This window comes from Rhipicephalus microplus, chromosome 8 (genome assembly GCF_043290135.1).
Source record: "Rhipicephalus microplus isolate Deutch F79 chromosome 8, USDA_Rmic, whole genome shotgun sequence".
NCBI classification, from domain to species: Eukaryota; Metazoa; Arthropoda; class Arachnida; order Ixodida; family Ixodidae; genus Rhipicephalus; species Rhipicephalus microplus.
Window position 1 is genome coordinate 42963608 of NC_134707.1, and position 16917 is coordinate 42980524.

At 41.7% G+C, this 16917-nt stretch overlaps 1 protein-coding gene across 1 annotated transcript; it reads right to left on the reverse strand.

Annotated features, from left to right (window-relative positions):
- Positions 1 to 11525, reverse strand: LOC119165791 (clotting factor G beta subunit-like). The gene is made up of 5 exons (XM_037417843.2): positions 11416 to 11525; positions 10630 to 10768; positions 5021 to 5135; positions 2513 to 2661; positions 1 to 368 (listed from the first exon to the last, which is right to left on the reverse strand). The coding sequence occupies exons 1-5, from the start codon at positions 11484 to 11486 to the stop codon at positions 168 to 170; spliced, it is 675 nt and encodes a 224-aa protein (XP_037273740.1). The 5' UTR covers positions 11487 to 11525; the 3' UTR covers positions 1 to 167.
- Positions 11526 to 16917: the final 5392 nt, after the last annotated feature.

The following is a 16917-nucleotide window of genomic DNA, read 5'->3' on the forward strand; positions in this document are numbered from 1 at the left end:
TCAAGAGTGAGAAGCAATTTATTTTCTGTCACATTTTTTTGTCATTTAGGCTTCCATTGTACTGATACACTATGGCATCTTTGTGGTAAGTTCACCATGTTGTTCACGTGTTTGTTGCCTGAAATGTTCACTGAAGTACAAATAGGTGGAAATTCGACGCTGGTTAACTAATCTATGAAGGCGACAGGCAGCTCCTTCCAGTTCTGGGGCGATTTTATAGAGTTGTCTATCCATTCGGTGAACGCCGAGACGCGAGTGAATCCGCTCGGGTAACGATGAGAACCACATTCAAAAGTGAACGACACAATGCCCACTACTTCCGATAGGCCATTTTCGTTCCAAACTGTGAGTGGTCCACCAGAATCACCCTGAAATTGAGATCGTGCAAGGAAGAGTATGTCACCGACGCATAACAGCTAGATAGCCAAATAAGCAGACGCTCTGAACATGAATGACACTGCAGTTTTTTTATACATTGAAAGTCCAAATAATTTTAAAATTGCATACCACATTAGTTCAAGAGCCCGAATGTGAAACACCACGCGTTACCTATCTCGGTGTTTATAAATAGTATTCCTGTAAATTGATGTCTACCTGAGGCAGCGTGCTACCTGAGATACCCGTAGACTGAAGAGTTTAGAAGGTTTGACAACACTTGCCAGCCTCTGTAAAAAAAAAACGTTCACTCTTGAATTTAGAACCTATGACGGAAAAGGGCGAGTAAGATCTCATTATATAGACATTAACAAATATCTCTAAAATGTAATTGCTATTTGAAGTGAATGCATTTACTGGCAAAGCAAACAGTACCAAACTGAGTAAAAATAAATATAATTCTGCAATTGCATGAACACCACATACTTCGTTTTCTCGACAAGTGATCTGTCTTTTTCGAACGATCGCAATCGATAGTTGTTCCACACCGTATAATTGAGTACTCTGTGTTGACGCTTACGTGGTGTGGCAGCTTATTGCCAGTAACATATGCTAGCTACAACAATGCCATTGTAGCAAATATAAGTGATGGTGGCCGCTTGGTGATGTGGCGCAGTGCACGAAATTATGCGTAGGTATTACATGTTCACGAGAAAAAAGTTACTAAAGGCTGAATATTTACTTTAATCCCAAACATGGTGCGCATGAAATCGCACAGTTTACACCAAAATAAAAACAAAATCAAACGCTCTTTCGTGTCTGTGCAACCTCAACAAACGGAAAACTTGACAAGCAAGCGTCATCGGTTCGAGAACTCGGGTTGCGTTCTTTCATCTTTTATTGTAATTTTTTTTCGTTTTACTTCCTGTCATCTTTCTTAACTTCTACATGGCTCGCTTTCTGTATTGGTCACTCTCCTACTTTTTTCTCCCGAGCTGGTTATCAGCCCCTTTCTCTCACTTTTAGACCTTCTCATACCAATTCTAACTGTACGATATATCGTGCTTGGTGCTGAGTTAGGCTATAGTTTTCCATCTCTCCTTGGTGTTTCTCTCCTATTCAACATTACCGGAGTCGTCCTCACTTTCAGTTTCCTTTTTTACTCCTTTCCTAAATTATATTATACAAAGATTTTTAATTATTTACTCTCCTCTCTCCTTTTTTCTTTGCACATCACCTTCCTAAAACTCATATTCACCCTAGTCTTGTGTTGCCCTCTTCTTTTCCTCCTCTTGACCATCACATCACTGCTACTACCTTCACTTCTCTTTCCCACCTTTCTGAGCGACAGTTTACTATCAACAGCAAAAGTTTGCAGGACGCTGGATCCAAAAAATGCACATTTCTGCCATATCGACGCCTAATGCTTGTAATCAAGCTATTGTGTGTAGTGGTTGAAATGTCAAGCGCAGTGTGGAACATTTATTTCGAAATTACGTTCCCGGACAAAGTGTCAAATATTCTTATCGGACAGTTTGCGTCTCGTAGAACTTTTTTGTTGATAGTAGATGGTTTTATACAGTAACTCCGTGCGTCATCCTCCTTGTCCTGCTTCTCACTCCAAGATCCAGCTTCTTTACCACCACGTTCCTCTCTCACCCTCTTGCTAAACCAAACTATACACGACTAGTTTGTTCTTTACCCTCCTCTGCGCATTTCCTAATACCTCACCCCCACTTTTCTATTCCTTTCCTTGAGTATAAATATCAATGACTATGCTATGCTTGGAGCTGCTGGACACGTTTATCCTCTTTGTAACACAAGCCACCTTTGCTTTCTCTCCTGCGTTTTTCTTCACCACAGTCGCTTCCTTTCGCAGTCGGTAGAATACTATACTATCTTTACAATACTATACCTATTCTATTTAGAGCTGTGCTATCCTATAGGCCACCTGGCATATACTCACTTTCTGCTAACCTCTCTGTCCCCCGTCCTTCTCCACCTTCTATTCCTCCTCCTCCTTCTCACTTTTTATAGCACACACGTGCTTTCTGCTGTTCATGCGAACCGGTGAAATGGGGGCTTAACTAGCTCCCCTCTTATTACAGTTTAATAAAGTTTCGCTTGTTTATCTTACCATGCAGATATCCTTTCCAGGAGTGTGAGTACACAGTAACATTGAGCTGCTGACTTTCCAAGCTTCTGTATCATACAATGCGGACTTGCATTTCTGGTCTGGTAATACCTTCAGCACTACATAAAGCAAGTTTCGCGAAGGGTTGCCTGCTGCAAGAACCGAGGCATCCATTCAATTACAGAACACAGCATATGAAACACTAAAGAGCAAAAAGATAATTTTTTCGTATTAGCGAATTGCAATATTACAATCCAAAAAAACACCACTCTTACTGCTATACGGCACTTATTAAGCGAGAAAATGCGCGAAAAAAGAAAGTGTGGGCAGCCACGCCACCTTGAGATTTCGCACCGCACACCACGACGTGAGGAATTTCGAAAGAATCTACTGAGTCTCACGTAGTTCCCACTCAATACAAAGAAAGTACTTTGTAATTTGTGAGTGCCACAGACTTAGACTACGAAGCTTCACAAAACTTCTTAAAGCCAGCGCCGCGAAAATAACAAAAATACATTTTGAAATTTCTGATGTCACGCACGGAACAGTGGAAGTGCCTCAGACAGGCTGGCCGACGTTTTAATAGGAAGACCTATCCTTCTCAAAAGCACCGTGCCACCCTTGGCGTGTTAGTTTTAAAAGGGTTAGTAGTGATGTCCTCTCCTGGAGGTGGCGCGTGTCCCATTTAGTAATCGCTGCCTGAAAGAAAAAAAAACATATAAATCAGAGGAGTGCAGTCGAGTTTAAATAAAGCGAGAACGGCACTTTTCTGTTTTATTGTTTCTTTTTCTCTTCAGACGGCGATTATTAACAGGGACATGTGCCACCGCTGCAGGAGATGACTTCACTACTAACCCCTTTAAAACTAACACGCCAAGGATGACAGGGTGCTCTTGTGAAATATAGGTCCTCCTATCGAAACGTCGGCCAGCCTGTCTGAGGCACTCTCACTGTTACCCTGATTATCCCACTACGTTGTTTTCAGCGGCCGGCTCTCCCATCTTGATTATCATTTTCCCTCTTTATTGTACCTTCAACGTCCACGAACCAGCATAGGAATATGGCAGATGCTGTAGTGGAGGGCTCCGGAAATTTCGACCTCCGGGGGTTCTTTAACGTGCACGCAAGTGTAAGCCCATGGGCCTCAAATATCTTCTCCTGTATCGGAAATGCAGCCGCCCCAGCCGAGATTCTCGGCTGCTGACTCGCAGGTCAGCAGCCAAGAGCCATAGCCACCAGACCACCGTGATGGGGTAAATTATTAATGGTAGTTCCCAACAATCATCCCAGAGGAAGTTGTATAACAAGTGCATATTACCGGTACTTATCACCCGGAGACAAACTACGACGTCTCAACTCAAGTACGATGCAGCGAGCAATGAAAATGAAAGTGGCAGGCGTAAGGGACATGAAACGATCAGAGTGGACCAGGTAACAGACAGGTGTCAAGTACCATGACTTAGTCGCAATCAAGAAGAAATGGGCGACGGGAAATCTTCACAAGCGATTATATATAGCTCGTAATATAAAAGTACAAGACTGTATTTCAAGAGAAAGCAAATTAGCAAGGAAGGTACAGAAAGTTCAGTGGGCAGAAATAAAGAAGTTTGCGCGTTTAACGAGGTCACAGAATGCACAGGACCGGGTAGATTGGCCCAGTATGAAGCTGACCACTGCCCTGCAATGGGGCCGATTATGATGCGAGCATACTGTAACAACAGTCTGAAAATACACTTCTGTTCTTCTTAGGGCTCTTAGATAATCATGATGAGCCACACTCAAGTAGAATATTCATCAGCTCGCGGTGAAAACTGTGTTGCTTTAGGAAACAGAGACTACTTTTTCAAACGATGCTACAATATTTCTCTATATTTTGTTACCAATTTATGCGGCATTGTTACGCGAAATGGTACGAGAACAGGTTGCGAACTTTGGCTTATGCCACAATTTCTTGTGACCTGAATAGTAAAAACCTATATTGTGATGATTTAGTGCTGGTTATTAGCAAGCAATATACCATTTATAATTTCTAAATTAAGACTCAAACAAGGCATAACTTAGGACACAAATAACATACAGTTTTGGATTAATCATGGTGGTGACATGACAACACTCAAGCGTTTTTATGACGCAAAATGCACTGGAAACACATGCCTGAGATGCAAGAAAAAAGAATCATAGCACGGTTGTCAAAATAAATGTGCAACAGTAAAAGCAAGGACTAAATGAGAAATACGTGTGCATTTTATTAAAAAAAGTAGTGTCTTTAGAGAGGTATTGCACCTGAAAATGCTAACTTTTTTCTATCTGAATACGTTAATGTTGTTTATAACTTTTGTGGTGGTCGTGTATTTGTCACACATGACATATCAGATATAGTGCTCGGAATGCTCTGCATTTTTGTGGGACATACTTAGCCTGATTTTGGTAGTATACTTTATTTGTCTACTATTTATTTCCAGTCTACATCGTTTATTAGAGTACTCGAGATGCACACGGTAAATAATTTACCTGGATTGGTGTATCCCCAGCCTGAAGCCAAAGCAGGCGTTTCATCAAGTGTTCTGGCTTTTTTAGGTAAACAGATAGGCCTTACGTATGCGTCATAACGAAGTGGCTCCACCAACTACGAATAAGAAAAAAAAAAGTCACAGTCTTGCTGCAAGGGCAAAGCAATGAGCTCGACAGCAACATCTTGGGGTGTAAAGTTGAGAAAGTCAAGCAGAACGTAACGTTCAGCGCTCTGCTCACACACGAATGACGCTCGAAAACAACACACACAGGATGAGAGCGAACTAACAACGTGCACAGCTCGATACTTAACGTTCTGTTTAAAAAAAAAACAACGTACGAAACGCAATCACAGGTCCTTTTTGGTAACATTTCGGCACGCACACAGTGAATGGTGAAACGAGAGACACAAAAAGTGACAGCAGCCCATCCATTGCACTAACTGAGAAGAAGTTCACTTTTTTGAGCCATACTTGACTTTCATAATTTTCTGCACTTTTAAATACTACTAATATAAAAATTTGTCTAATGGTGTGTTATTATTCTTCCTTTTGCTTTTATTTTGTTTTGTTTTATGTACATGCACTCTTGAGCTACTCTGGGATATATATTTCGTGTATTTATTTCAATAAACTGAGTTGTGAGTTCATGCTTATTCGTCTCCTCGTCTTTCGCTTTCCCGTTCACTGTGTGCGCGCCGTAATGTCGCTAAGGTTGTCCTCAAACCACATCTCTCAGATTTCCATACTATTATTGGAATCACTGGTAGAAATGAGTGTAAACTAAAGAGTGTCCCAGTTGTTGCTTCGCTGCGTGTGAAAAGCTTGCTCTTTTCGCAAACGGGGCCTGTGTAGCGAGCGAACTGACTTTTGTGCACCCGGCAATTACAACGCATTCGTTCCAGTGCAAGCTGAAATTGCACGAACTGGCTAACCTCTCTGTTCTTCCGCTTATTTCTTTCCTCCCGAAGGCGCATGATTCTCCCCCACTGCAGGATAAGTGCCAGCGCACGAGCGCTTACCCCACCCACCCCGTCGCGGAGTTAAGTACGCGTAGAAGAAGAGTCTGCGCAGGTGAACGAGCTAGGCACCGCTCGCGCTCGTTGTGCCATCTCTCTGGTATTGCAGGAAACATGTCTATAAGTCCCCCGATATCGGCACCACCAGCGGTAAGTGGTAGATACAAATAGCTTGCCATGTGAACTTTGAAGCAGGTACTCCTTCATGCCTGAGTGGCTAAGGCCACGCGCTCAAGAGTGAGAACTTTCCTGGATTGTCTCTTTCCTTGCGTTTATATATATATATATATATATATATATATATATATATATATATATATATATATACAATAAATGCTACTAAGGCGGCGATAGGGGCCACTTGGTAAGTCTTCAAGCTTGTGAATCACTTCAAGTTGTTTGTTGTTCTTGTGGTCGGTGTCATGCTTTGCAGCTCATCGCAAGCATGGAAACTGGATGATTGTGAAGACCAATCTGGTGGACTCTCAAGTTGTTTTTAGAACTTTTCTTGGTGACTGAAATTTTATGTTGCTTCTAGGTTGTCATTATAGAATTTATGCGGACGGGGCTAGGTTATTTCTATGCCGATTCTCAGAGCAGAGGACTATCAAGACACACACAAAAAAAGAGACGGCCACTTTTGCGACGTGTTTCTTCTTACTTCGGAGGCAGACGTACGCGCTGTAAATCAAGCGTTCGTACTACGCGCGTTCACGAGTGAATCGGCTTTTGTGCCGACTGTTCATAACCGGCATCTTCTCACAGCCTCTGTTATTGCCTTTACATTTCAATAGTGTTCTCTCGTTGTACGTAAGAGGGGTTTCCAGCACACCTCAGTTGCTTCACAGACACATGTTGGGCGGACTATTGCCTCGTTCACATTAGTGGATTGGTGTAGAATAGCGGGATGCACACAATTTCTGCGGAACCTACCTGTTGATTATGATCTAGTTTTCGTATGAGTCACACAGTGGCCTCTACGCGTTAAAGCACGACAGTTTTTAGCCATGAACTGACAACAAATCGTTTGCTTAACAGCTTCGGTGCTAAAAGAATGTTAAGACTGTTACTTTTCACGCCCGAATCGTCCTCCAACCAAGTCGCCCCATGCACTGCTGATTACAATTATTCCAGGCCGAGATCGAAGCTATTAACAGTGGTTGGCTACTTTACGAACTCGGCTTGAATAAGCCAATCAAAATTAATTGACTCAATGAAGAACATGCGCGACTTTGACACTGGTATAAGCTAATAAAGTATAGCGACATGACACCGGTTCAAGCTAATAAGAAATGTTCATGCTATAGGCCGGTTTCTTCTATATGTCTCTTCCTCGTTCTTTCCGAACTTTTTTTTGCCTTGAATGCGAATCAACGTGCTCACGTTTACACGGTTCTGATGTTCAGGTAAGGTTCGGTATTGCAAAATATTCAGGAGGATAAGTGACGTGCCGTAAAGCCAATGTTTAGGATATTCTGGAGACCCGCCCAATAATGCAGCTTTTAACATGCTATCTTACCCATATATGGCTGCCCATTTAGTTATTCCTATTCTTCATTCTTGTAACGAATGTATTGATTGTGGCTAAAAAATAAGAAATTGTAAATCTCAAATATTAACATAATTCGACTGTAAGCGGAACTAGAAACTGCAATCTCTTTCCCAGAAATTTAAGTGTAAACCTATAATATTTATGGCACAATCTGTCAAGCTTCTCGTCTTGACCACCATACTTTCTCTGAGTTTAATGCGCAACTTGTAGGATGCTCCTTGTCACTAAACTTCACCTCAGTAAGAGTTTGGACCAGTATCAGTACTGAGCACGCAGACAACATCTTCATCCTTATCTGCCACACATAATCTGCCACACATATATTACCCTGATAAGATTGTTCCACTGCCTTGCATCAATAATATTAGCTGGTGATTAACAATGCTCAACAGCTATACTGCTATGGGTAAATTGAAACTTTACTTTTAGTGCTAATGAAGTGCTGATGGTCCAAGGCATGAAAAATACCCAAGCTTGAATGTCCTGCTTAATGTGTGGTGAAGCTGACCGCCCACTACAAAAAGGCGCACACTTTATGGCACGCACTTCTTTAGGACCACGTGGCACAGGACTACTCGATTGTGACGCACATCATCATTAAAAAAATGCGCACGTACCTCAGGCAACACGCTAAGAATGCTTTCCACCACTTGCCAACTCTCGCTACTGAGAGGCCCCGCACGAAATTTAGTGCAATTGTCTATGCGCATCGTGCATTGTTTACGTCAGGTTTTACGCTTGCGGAGAAATTGGTGTACCCTCCGTGGTGTCTGACACTTTCGCAAGTACGTCTTTTAATTCCAGCAATACAGAAAAACCAAATTTTCCTTCGTCTGTCATAAAACAATGGAGTTTGCACCTCTTGCCCAAATCGCACCATACCCACGTGCACATGCACACCAAAAGTTCAACCACAGTGTCTGGTTCTGGCGGTGCGGTGGCGATTCCTGCTGGAGGAATCACTCTCTGGATCAAGCTGTCATTCGTCACTACGTCTACGTCGGCAGAAATTTCGGCTGTGCGTGGTGCCCTAGAATACATCAAATCCCAGAGACGGAGTAAATGGGCTGCGTTTTCCGACTCGAAACCGGCCATACAGAGTATGCAGTCAGTCCTTCGAGGCTGCCTCGAATAGTTAACACACGAGGTTGTCAAGCTTCTTCACCATGTCACAGAAACCGGTCACGTGGTCAATTTTCAGTAGCTGCCTGGTCATTGTGGGATCAGTGGCAATAAATCCGCAGGCAACGTGGCTCGTACATCGCATCAAGAAGAGCACACTTTCCCGATTCCTTTGTCATGAACAGACGCTGCAAAGCAACTTGGTCACCTGGCACGTAGTCTCTGCCTTGTAGATTGGAACACCCCAAGCATAAGACATACGAGATTCTATCAAATAAACCCTTGTCATAACTTCAACCTTCATCCAGACTTCGTTGGCATGAAGCTTCGTTTTTTACGACGTTAGTCTTTCTGGAGGCCTTCGACGGAAAAATTTTGGTCTGTCTGTCTGTCTGTCTGTCTGTCTGTCTGTCTGTCTGTCTGTCTGTCTGCCTGCCTGCCTGCCTGCCTGCCTGCCTGCCTGCCTGTCTGCCTGCCTGTCTGTCTGTCTGTCTGTCTGTACATTTGTCTGTTTGTCCGCCTTTAACGATATCTTCAACGGCACCTAACACCCAACCCCATCCGCAGCGCCCACCAATATTGCTCAAAAGACAGCGTTCATACTTGTGCGATTGTCAATTAAAAAGCAATTATTCTGCATATCTGAGGCACCATAACAACACGTAGATGTTTTGTATGTGTGCCTTTATACTAGAGAAGTCACACACAAGTAATTCTAAGGACCGCAGCGTTTATCACGCTGCGCTGACAGTGTAACGCGGTGCTCAAAAAGGTAATTGTTTCGAACGTTTTGCTAAGACAACACGGTGGTGACACCTGCTAGTCGCTTTGCGTTCTGCACCTTATCCCTTCTGAGATGGGTGCGCGTCTTTTTCCGTGGGCCGCACGCCTTGCTTCGTTTTCGAAGATAATTGCCAGATGGCACTCGATCGTGTATAACGTGCCTAGATGTGCTCGTTCGACTACGCTACACGCTCAAGGCACTCTAACGCAGAGCCTCCAGAATACCATTCACCTATTTTCCTGCGCAGAACATCAAATAAACGTTTTGTTCCCTCTCTCCAGACGCGAGACAATTGTCTTTCAACGACATTTGCAGTGTAACATGTAGAATAGGGGCCATTTTTTTTTGTTGCCTTTGGGGGGGAGGGGGGGGGGGGGGTTGCCTTCACAAAATCATATGCAACTCTAATTGAATTGACCGACAATATGGACTGCGACATCTGCGGCACCGAAGAAGACATCGACCATCTGCTATGCTGTTGCATCGATTTTTCTCTGAAAGACAGAAGCTTTCTGACGCATTGCGACAATCGAACAATCGGCAACTCTCTATATGCTATTGGACACCGTCCTCGTCTTTCGTCGGCTCAAAAGGCATTCAAAGCCGTTTTGTACTTTTTGAAAACTGCAGGCCTATCTGAACACCTTTAATATTTGTGTAAAGCCACCGCTGCATAAGCGTCAGCCCATTGACTGACAATCCTTTTTTGTCTCTTTCTCTTCTCTTTCCTCTCTCCCTTCCTCATCTTTATGCTCCCCCTTCCCATTCCCCAAGCATAGGGTAGCAAACCGGGCATGCACCTGGTACTTCTCCCTGCCTTCTCTCTTTTTGTTCTTGTTCTCCTCCTCCACGTGGAGGGTGCATAGCAAGTGCGAAATCATTTCTAAGCATAAACGTGGCTGTGTGGTCGAACACTTGCTTTCCACGCAAACGACCTAGGTTATATCCTCAATCGGAGGCGGAAATTTTTATATATTTTACCTGAATCTTTCTCAGTTTCTTGGTCATAAAAACGACAATATTTTTTAGCTCCCAACCAACGACACTATCGCCAAATTTTTGCCAAACGAGTGCTTTAACGCTGTCGCGTTAATACGCAACTCGACGGCAGAAACGCTATTGTTAATACTTACGCTCATCAAAGCGATGTCATAGCCCATGTTTACGTTTTTGTATTGCGGATGAACAATAACCCGATTCACATATGATTTAGGTCCATGTAATGCCTCACTGGTGTTGTAGTACACAATCACTTTAACCAGAATATTGTTCCTGTAGCGGAGAAATAGAGAGAAAGATAACGTCACTTCTTGTGTCCAGTGGTGTAACGAAATCAGTCGATGATTTCACGGTGGCCAGATACTTATCAGCTGGCGGAATCATGAGAATACAACGCTACTACATTCATTGACTCACTTAGATCAAATTTCTCTGGTGAACTTTTGATAATCTGTAGTGGTGCCTTCCGACTCTTGCGTCTCAGCGCGTGCAGTACTCACGCCCATTTACATGATTCAGAAGCCCCAATTCACAATTCTACAGCGAGATCAAGAAGCCTGCGGGGGTGACGGGGGCTAAGCAAGTACAAGAGTGGGTAATGAGGAGAATTATGGTGGGGACACTTTCTCCACACCGGCTGAAGTTGGGCTGCTGCTGATGATGAATGCAGTGAAGCTATGAGTTATGTCTTAGCAATGTAGAAAGCTGGAAGCTCGTGTTCAAAGATGAGGGAAACTCCTGTTTCACTTCTGACTTTACATAAAAGGCACCATGCTTCACGATAATTATCTCTAGAGTAGCATTCTATGATGGTTGTCATTTATTCAGTAGGAGTAAGCAATAACAAATAGCTAGCACTGCATCTTAATCTACATCAAAGCTAGCTTGTACGATTCCGGTCAGATATGTGTGCTACTCACGTGCGTTTCAGACAGTGTGCCGCTGTTAGTATGATGTTGTTTGATAATATGCTTCCGCCGCATTGTAGCATTTCAGTTCTGCCATCCTCGTTTATTGAAATCGAGCTCACCCATACCAGAAGGAAAGAATGAAACACGTCAATAAGGCAAGGAATTTGATAAAAAAAGACACTATTCAAGTTTCACACTCCATGTCTGCCAAAGATATGCATAATTGATGGTTTAGAAGTGAGAGTTGAACCATAACATTAATCTGAGATTATGCAGATTGGAATGCCTCAACTCATTTTCAAATGTTTGCCGCTACAAAAAAATATAAAATGCAGGCACACGATTACTTGCGTTTTACATTTTGTTTTGTAGCAGCAGATTGACATAACGAGTACTGGATGCAAATATTGTCACTATGCATTGCTTGAATTAAACAGTAGACGAATACATTGCATTTCAGTAGAAAAGAGGAGCGTTTCACAAAAGTATGGCAGTGGAGATCTAGCAGAAGTTTCGATTTCAAATTTCACGCGAAATTAGTCAGATCTTGTTGCTCTATAAAAATTGCCAGCTACTGCATTGTGAAATATAATAGTGACAAGCATCTTTGCAATCGACCCCGTCAGATGCATTCACTAATCACAAATTACCTAGTTTTTTTATCCGTCGTGAGCTTACAGCGCAACACCAGAAAAGATACAGGACAGGGAAGGAGTAAAATAGCCGTCTTTTCTTTCTCTTTTGCTCCTTCTCTGTCCCGTAATTTTTCTGGTGTTGCGCGGTAAGTTCACGATTAATCCTCACCAACTGGCCCAACTTACCCGTCTTTCTTTTTTATTCGTCTCGTAATTAGATCTTCCTACTCGTTTTAAAGTGTGTGCCTCTACAAAAAAATCTTTGACAGAGTCGTGAAAACAGCCCATTTTGTTTTTTAAGGATTTTGGGACACGTGAAACATTCTGTATACATTATTACATACATCATAACTCAGTGTGAACGTTAGCAGAGATGCAATATTTCAGAATCGAGACTGCGGCAGCTTCTTTTTATCATAGTTCATCATCCAATGAATTCCTCTTGTAGGAGCGCATGCCAAACAACTTTCGGTATTTCTTTGCAAATGTTCATAACAGGTAACATCTGTGTAGTAGATGACACTATCCATAATTCAGTTTCCTTCACAGGGGCTATGAGCATGCTACTTGACACTGGCTGATGTAAAAACAAAGGTCATCTATGGTGTTTCAAAATCTTGACAGAACCTTATTATGCGTTTACACCATCAAGGTAAATTAAAGGTAGCATAAAACTTGGCTTGACTAGTATACACACTGGTCTCTGTAACAGCTAAGCAAACGTTTAGCATGATCAAAGGTGTTTATCTACAGTTTTACTTCAAATACCCTATATTGATATTGAAGCACACAAATTATGAACCGAATTTCTTTAAGTATTACACGATTGAAGGCCAAATGTTCGAAACCCTTTATCGCGGAAGTTGGGAAAGTGCGCTCACCTATCAAAGTATGCCTAGGCGTTTAAAGCTTAGAGCTGAACAGCTGGTGTAATTCTAATTATTAAAATAAACACACATGGCTGCGGCTGTTCATTCCATGCTCAAGTTCAATACAATGTATTATTGTTTTCTCTGAACAGCACATTGATAAAAAAGAAAAAAAACGTGCTAATAAGTAAGCTCGCAAAGCGCGTGTAGTGTTTCTTACAATCCATGGTATGTGTAACTTGTCGATTTTGTCGCCATTGATGATTCGACCCAATGGTTCCGATCGACCGCATTCTGGAAAAAGAAGTGTCATGCACTGATATTCAGTAGTTTTTCTCTATTACACTCTGTTCAACACTTTCTCACAATCGTCATTTAGCCGAATCACTCACATTCTAGCACGATCCCCTTTTGTTTCAGTATGACTAGAGCTTTTTAGCAAGCTAAGGAAAGACGTTATGGAAACACATAACGCAAATACGACACGGCTCCTTTTCGTATGCGCGTACAGTGTTCGTGCATGCGCACTCGTCAGCCAGTTCCGTGTTGCCACCTTTCTGTAACATGTTTCAGTAGCTTGCCAAAAACCGCTATTGAGTGCCTGGCGCAGACGTCCAAAAAAGTATTCCGGAGTACTCGTATTGAATTACATGCGCTGTAGGTCTAAAATGCAGATACTGAATTGGATATGTTTTTCTTTATAGCATTCTAAGAGTGCGCATTTCTCAGTGGGAGTTCTCGAGGCTTAGGTGAAAAATCACATTAGGTTGAATACTAACTATTACTACCCTGTGGCACTACGCAAATGGTATTAGATATTGAGGCACTCTGAAGTTGAGGCCATTCTGCGTGCTCGTGCTTCACGGGTAGCCTCGCGAGTATGAATGCTTTTTCCCGCATTTCGGGTGATGAGGCAAGTTGTAGTGGTGTACGCTATCAATTAGAGAAGGCGATGTGTCGTTTTAGTTGCGGTGGTTGGTAGTCAAGTCACCACACAATATGACTTAGTCAGGCCTACGCTAAGCAATAGGCGTAAAAGACAACCCAGCTGGAGGCTTCAGTGAGTATACTCATTCTTTATAGAAGCCTATTTGCTTACCCCTTTGTTACTGGCTGTGAAAGAGTCGAGCGGATACTCTGTTGACATAAAACGGTGCTGTAACTGAGTTACTAAAAGTTATTGCATCATTAAAATAGAAAAAAGTTACACAATGTCAAAACATTCTATTACCTAATACATACTAACAACTACGAGTAGGTATTTTAAAAGAAGTCTTGCTTCGCACCTGATCCTGAACGGCTTTCGGATGATCTCGATTGGCCACAGTACACCTGTGAATGCCGAAATATCACGCATTAAATGTTTCAGGGAGGAATACACTTCTGTTGCGTACACTTTATGCGTGAACGAGCGTGTGTTTTCGGTTCTTTGATAAACATCAATACGCCTAAGAGCAGCCTTTTGAATTGAACGACAAAATATATTAGTGAACTAAAAAAAACACATGTTAGTGGTACGAATAAATAAAATTCGTAGGAGTTTATTTTTATGCAGCAAGCAACTTCATGAAACTAAGTCTTCTAGACTTTCCTTAGATAATTTTGTATGTATGGATTGTACAGTTAATTTTCGCCATTAATGTTACGATCTACAAGGTCATACGTCATTTGCAGCAAACGTACCGCAAAATGTGATCTGTCATTTCACCAGAATATCAAAGTATGATGCACTGACGAAATGTAGCTGTACACTTTCCGAGAAATTTTAGTATTACAGCAGCGCATGCCAAACACAAAAACAAAGCCCTGCCCGGCAAAAATTGCTAAATGTGTAAACTATCTAGCGTTATCCTAGCATATTCTGCATTGTAGGTTTGACGACAATGCTATTGATATTACGGCATCCTCTCAGACAAAACGTAAAATATCAGTGCATTTAAAACTTTTTCCTACAAGGAAGTGAGCTTCTAAAAGCTTCCGAAAGCATTGATTTCAAGGAATCAAAGCCTGACAAAACGCGCATTAGGACCCCTCTGCCAGTGCTTGTAAAGTTTACTGATGTGGTTGCAAAACATTCTGCCCTATGAGGACCTCCCGGGTTGTCTACTATAGTGAGGCACAATCACAAACTCTACTGTAACAAGGCATATCAGAAATGACTATAACAAAGAAGCGATAAGGCACTTGCGTGATTAGCGACTAATGCAGCAGTGATCAGAGCGAATGTCACCCATCTTCGCATGACGTCGAGTAAACGTCGCTATCAAGCGCAAAGCGGCGCACACACAGTGAATGGCTTTCAATAAGTCTGATACCGTACTTACACGCATTGGCGAACAAACTTCCGCATTCTACGTTTGTCCAAAGCGTACACGAAAGCGCTAATGATTTCGTGCTGGTTCTTCCCTTCGTCTCTGTTGACATTCATGCCAGTAGAAAGCGCATCGGGCTACTTTTTTGCATAATATGTAGTTTTTGTTTTCACGCTACTATTCAATCTGCATGTACTCCACCTGCTGCCCGAATAAAACACGCACTGAGTCTTTTCGAGCACGTGCAATTTTATGACCCATATATATTCCCAGCGTGTCAAATTCTCGGAGCAGTTTCTGGAGGCGGCTATACTTCGTTTGATGAAGACAGGCCGGATATTTAGTTAGTTGTTGGCGTTTTATTTTTAACTTTCCCATTCGGAATAATTTCTATTACATTTATTACTTCAGACATTCGCTTTGTTATTAATGATGCTGTGAAGTTGCATTTGCTCTTAGCATATATTTTTATAAACTAAATAAATCATGTGGTCTTTATGTGTAATGACGGAAGATTTCAATAAGTGGTAGCAGAAAGCACTAACAAATTAGTAAAATAGAAACCACATTCACGTCCTATACATGACGTCTTTATACCACATAGAAAAGTCAACAGGCTCAATGCATCACATAACAATCAGTATGAAGCAATATTTCTTTATATTTCTCTTTCACTGAACTATGATATGCAAACTAAAGCATGCCATTCTAGGCCGCTTCTATGTACTTTCTGTAATGGAGTAGGCACTCACAATATAGATAGCTATTTCTGAATATAGGCCTTTCACGCGACAGATTTTAGTAGGGAAAATGAAGTGTGTAGCAGTACATGTCAGTGCAGCCAAGAAGCAAAACCAATAAGGAACTTAAAATCTATGCAGTGAGTGGAAAGCTCAAGTTAACGTGGGGCCAAAGATATGTGCCTAAAAATCTATTTGAGTGTGTGGTGAGAGAAAAAGACTAAGAGCACTGCCAGGAAGTTAACCAAAAAGTGAACTAGATACTATTTCTTTTTATAGTTTTGTTTCGTTTTGCACACTTAATGTATTACAACTTTTTGAATTTTTTTCATTTCTACTGTTTAGCATCATTCATGGCCTGATTTCGTTTTAATGCGTATATTATGTTCTAATTTTGTATATTCGTTCATTGTTCTGCAGAAAACGTGTTTTGTCAAATTCAAACTTACGATTACTGCTAATGTTGCTACAAACACTTCCTTTTGCCATAATGTGCCCTTAGCAGGTGGTCCCGATACAGTCTTCTACTTTGGCCCCTTCTTATGGCACCTTCTTCTAAATACATGTAACACATCTGTATTAGTATCAATAACAAATTATTAGTCTGTTTTTGGCTTCGAAGTCGTACGTACTTTCTTCATGTATTTTGTTTCAAGTTTTATGTATTTTGTTGTTACTTACAAATAGATTTGACGAATTCTTATGTAACATGGACTGTTATTCTTAGCCATTCATGAATAAATACCATTTACATGTACCCCCTTTGATAGCTGCAAGACTATACGCACAGCTCTCTCTGTTTTTCTTTATTTTTTATTATTTTCGCACGCAAAATACAATCATGGGCTTCGTTTTTCTGCATTTTTCAAAGCGAAATTTCGCTTTTACATACGTGACACGAATAATATATCTGGCACGACCACTTCAACAGCTGTGGCGAACAAATGTGGCGTAT

Bases quoted from the DNA above. Each gene is read 5' to 3' on its own strand.
- LOC119165791 (XM_037417843.2), bottom strand. From the start codon at position 11,486: ATGCTACAATGCGGCGGAAGCATATTATCAAACAACATCATACTAACA. The intron at 2,662-5,020 runs GTAAATTATTTA...CGGTTCTTGCAG, and splicing joins CTGGGGATACACCAATCCAG to CAGGCAACCCTTCGCGAAAC. The intron at 369-2,512 runs GTAAGATAAACA...TCTCAATTTCAG, and splicing joins CTGGAAAGGATATCTGCATG to GGTGATTCTGGTGGACCACT.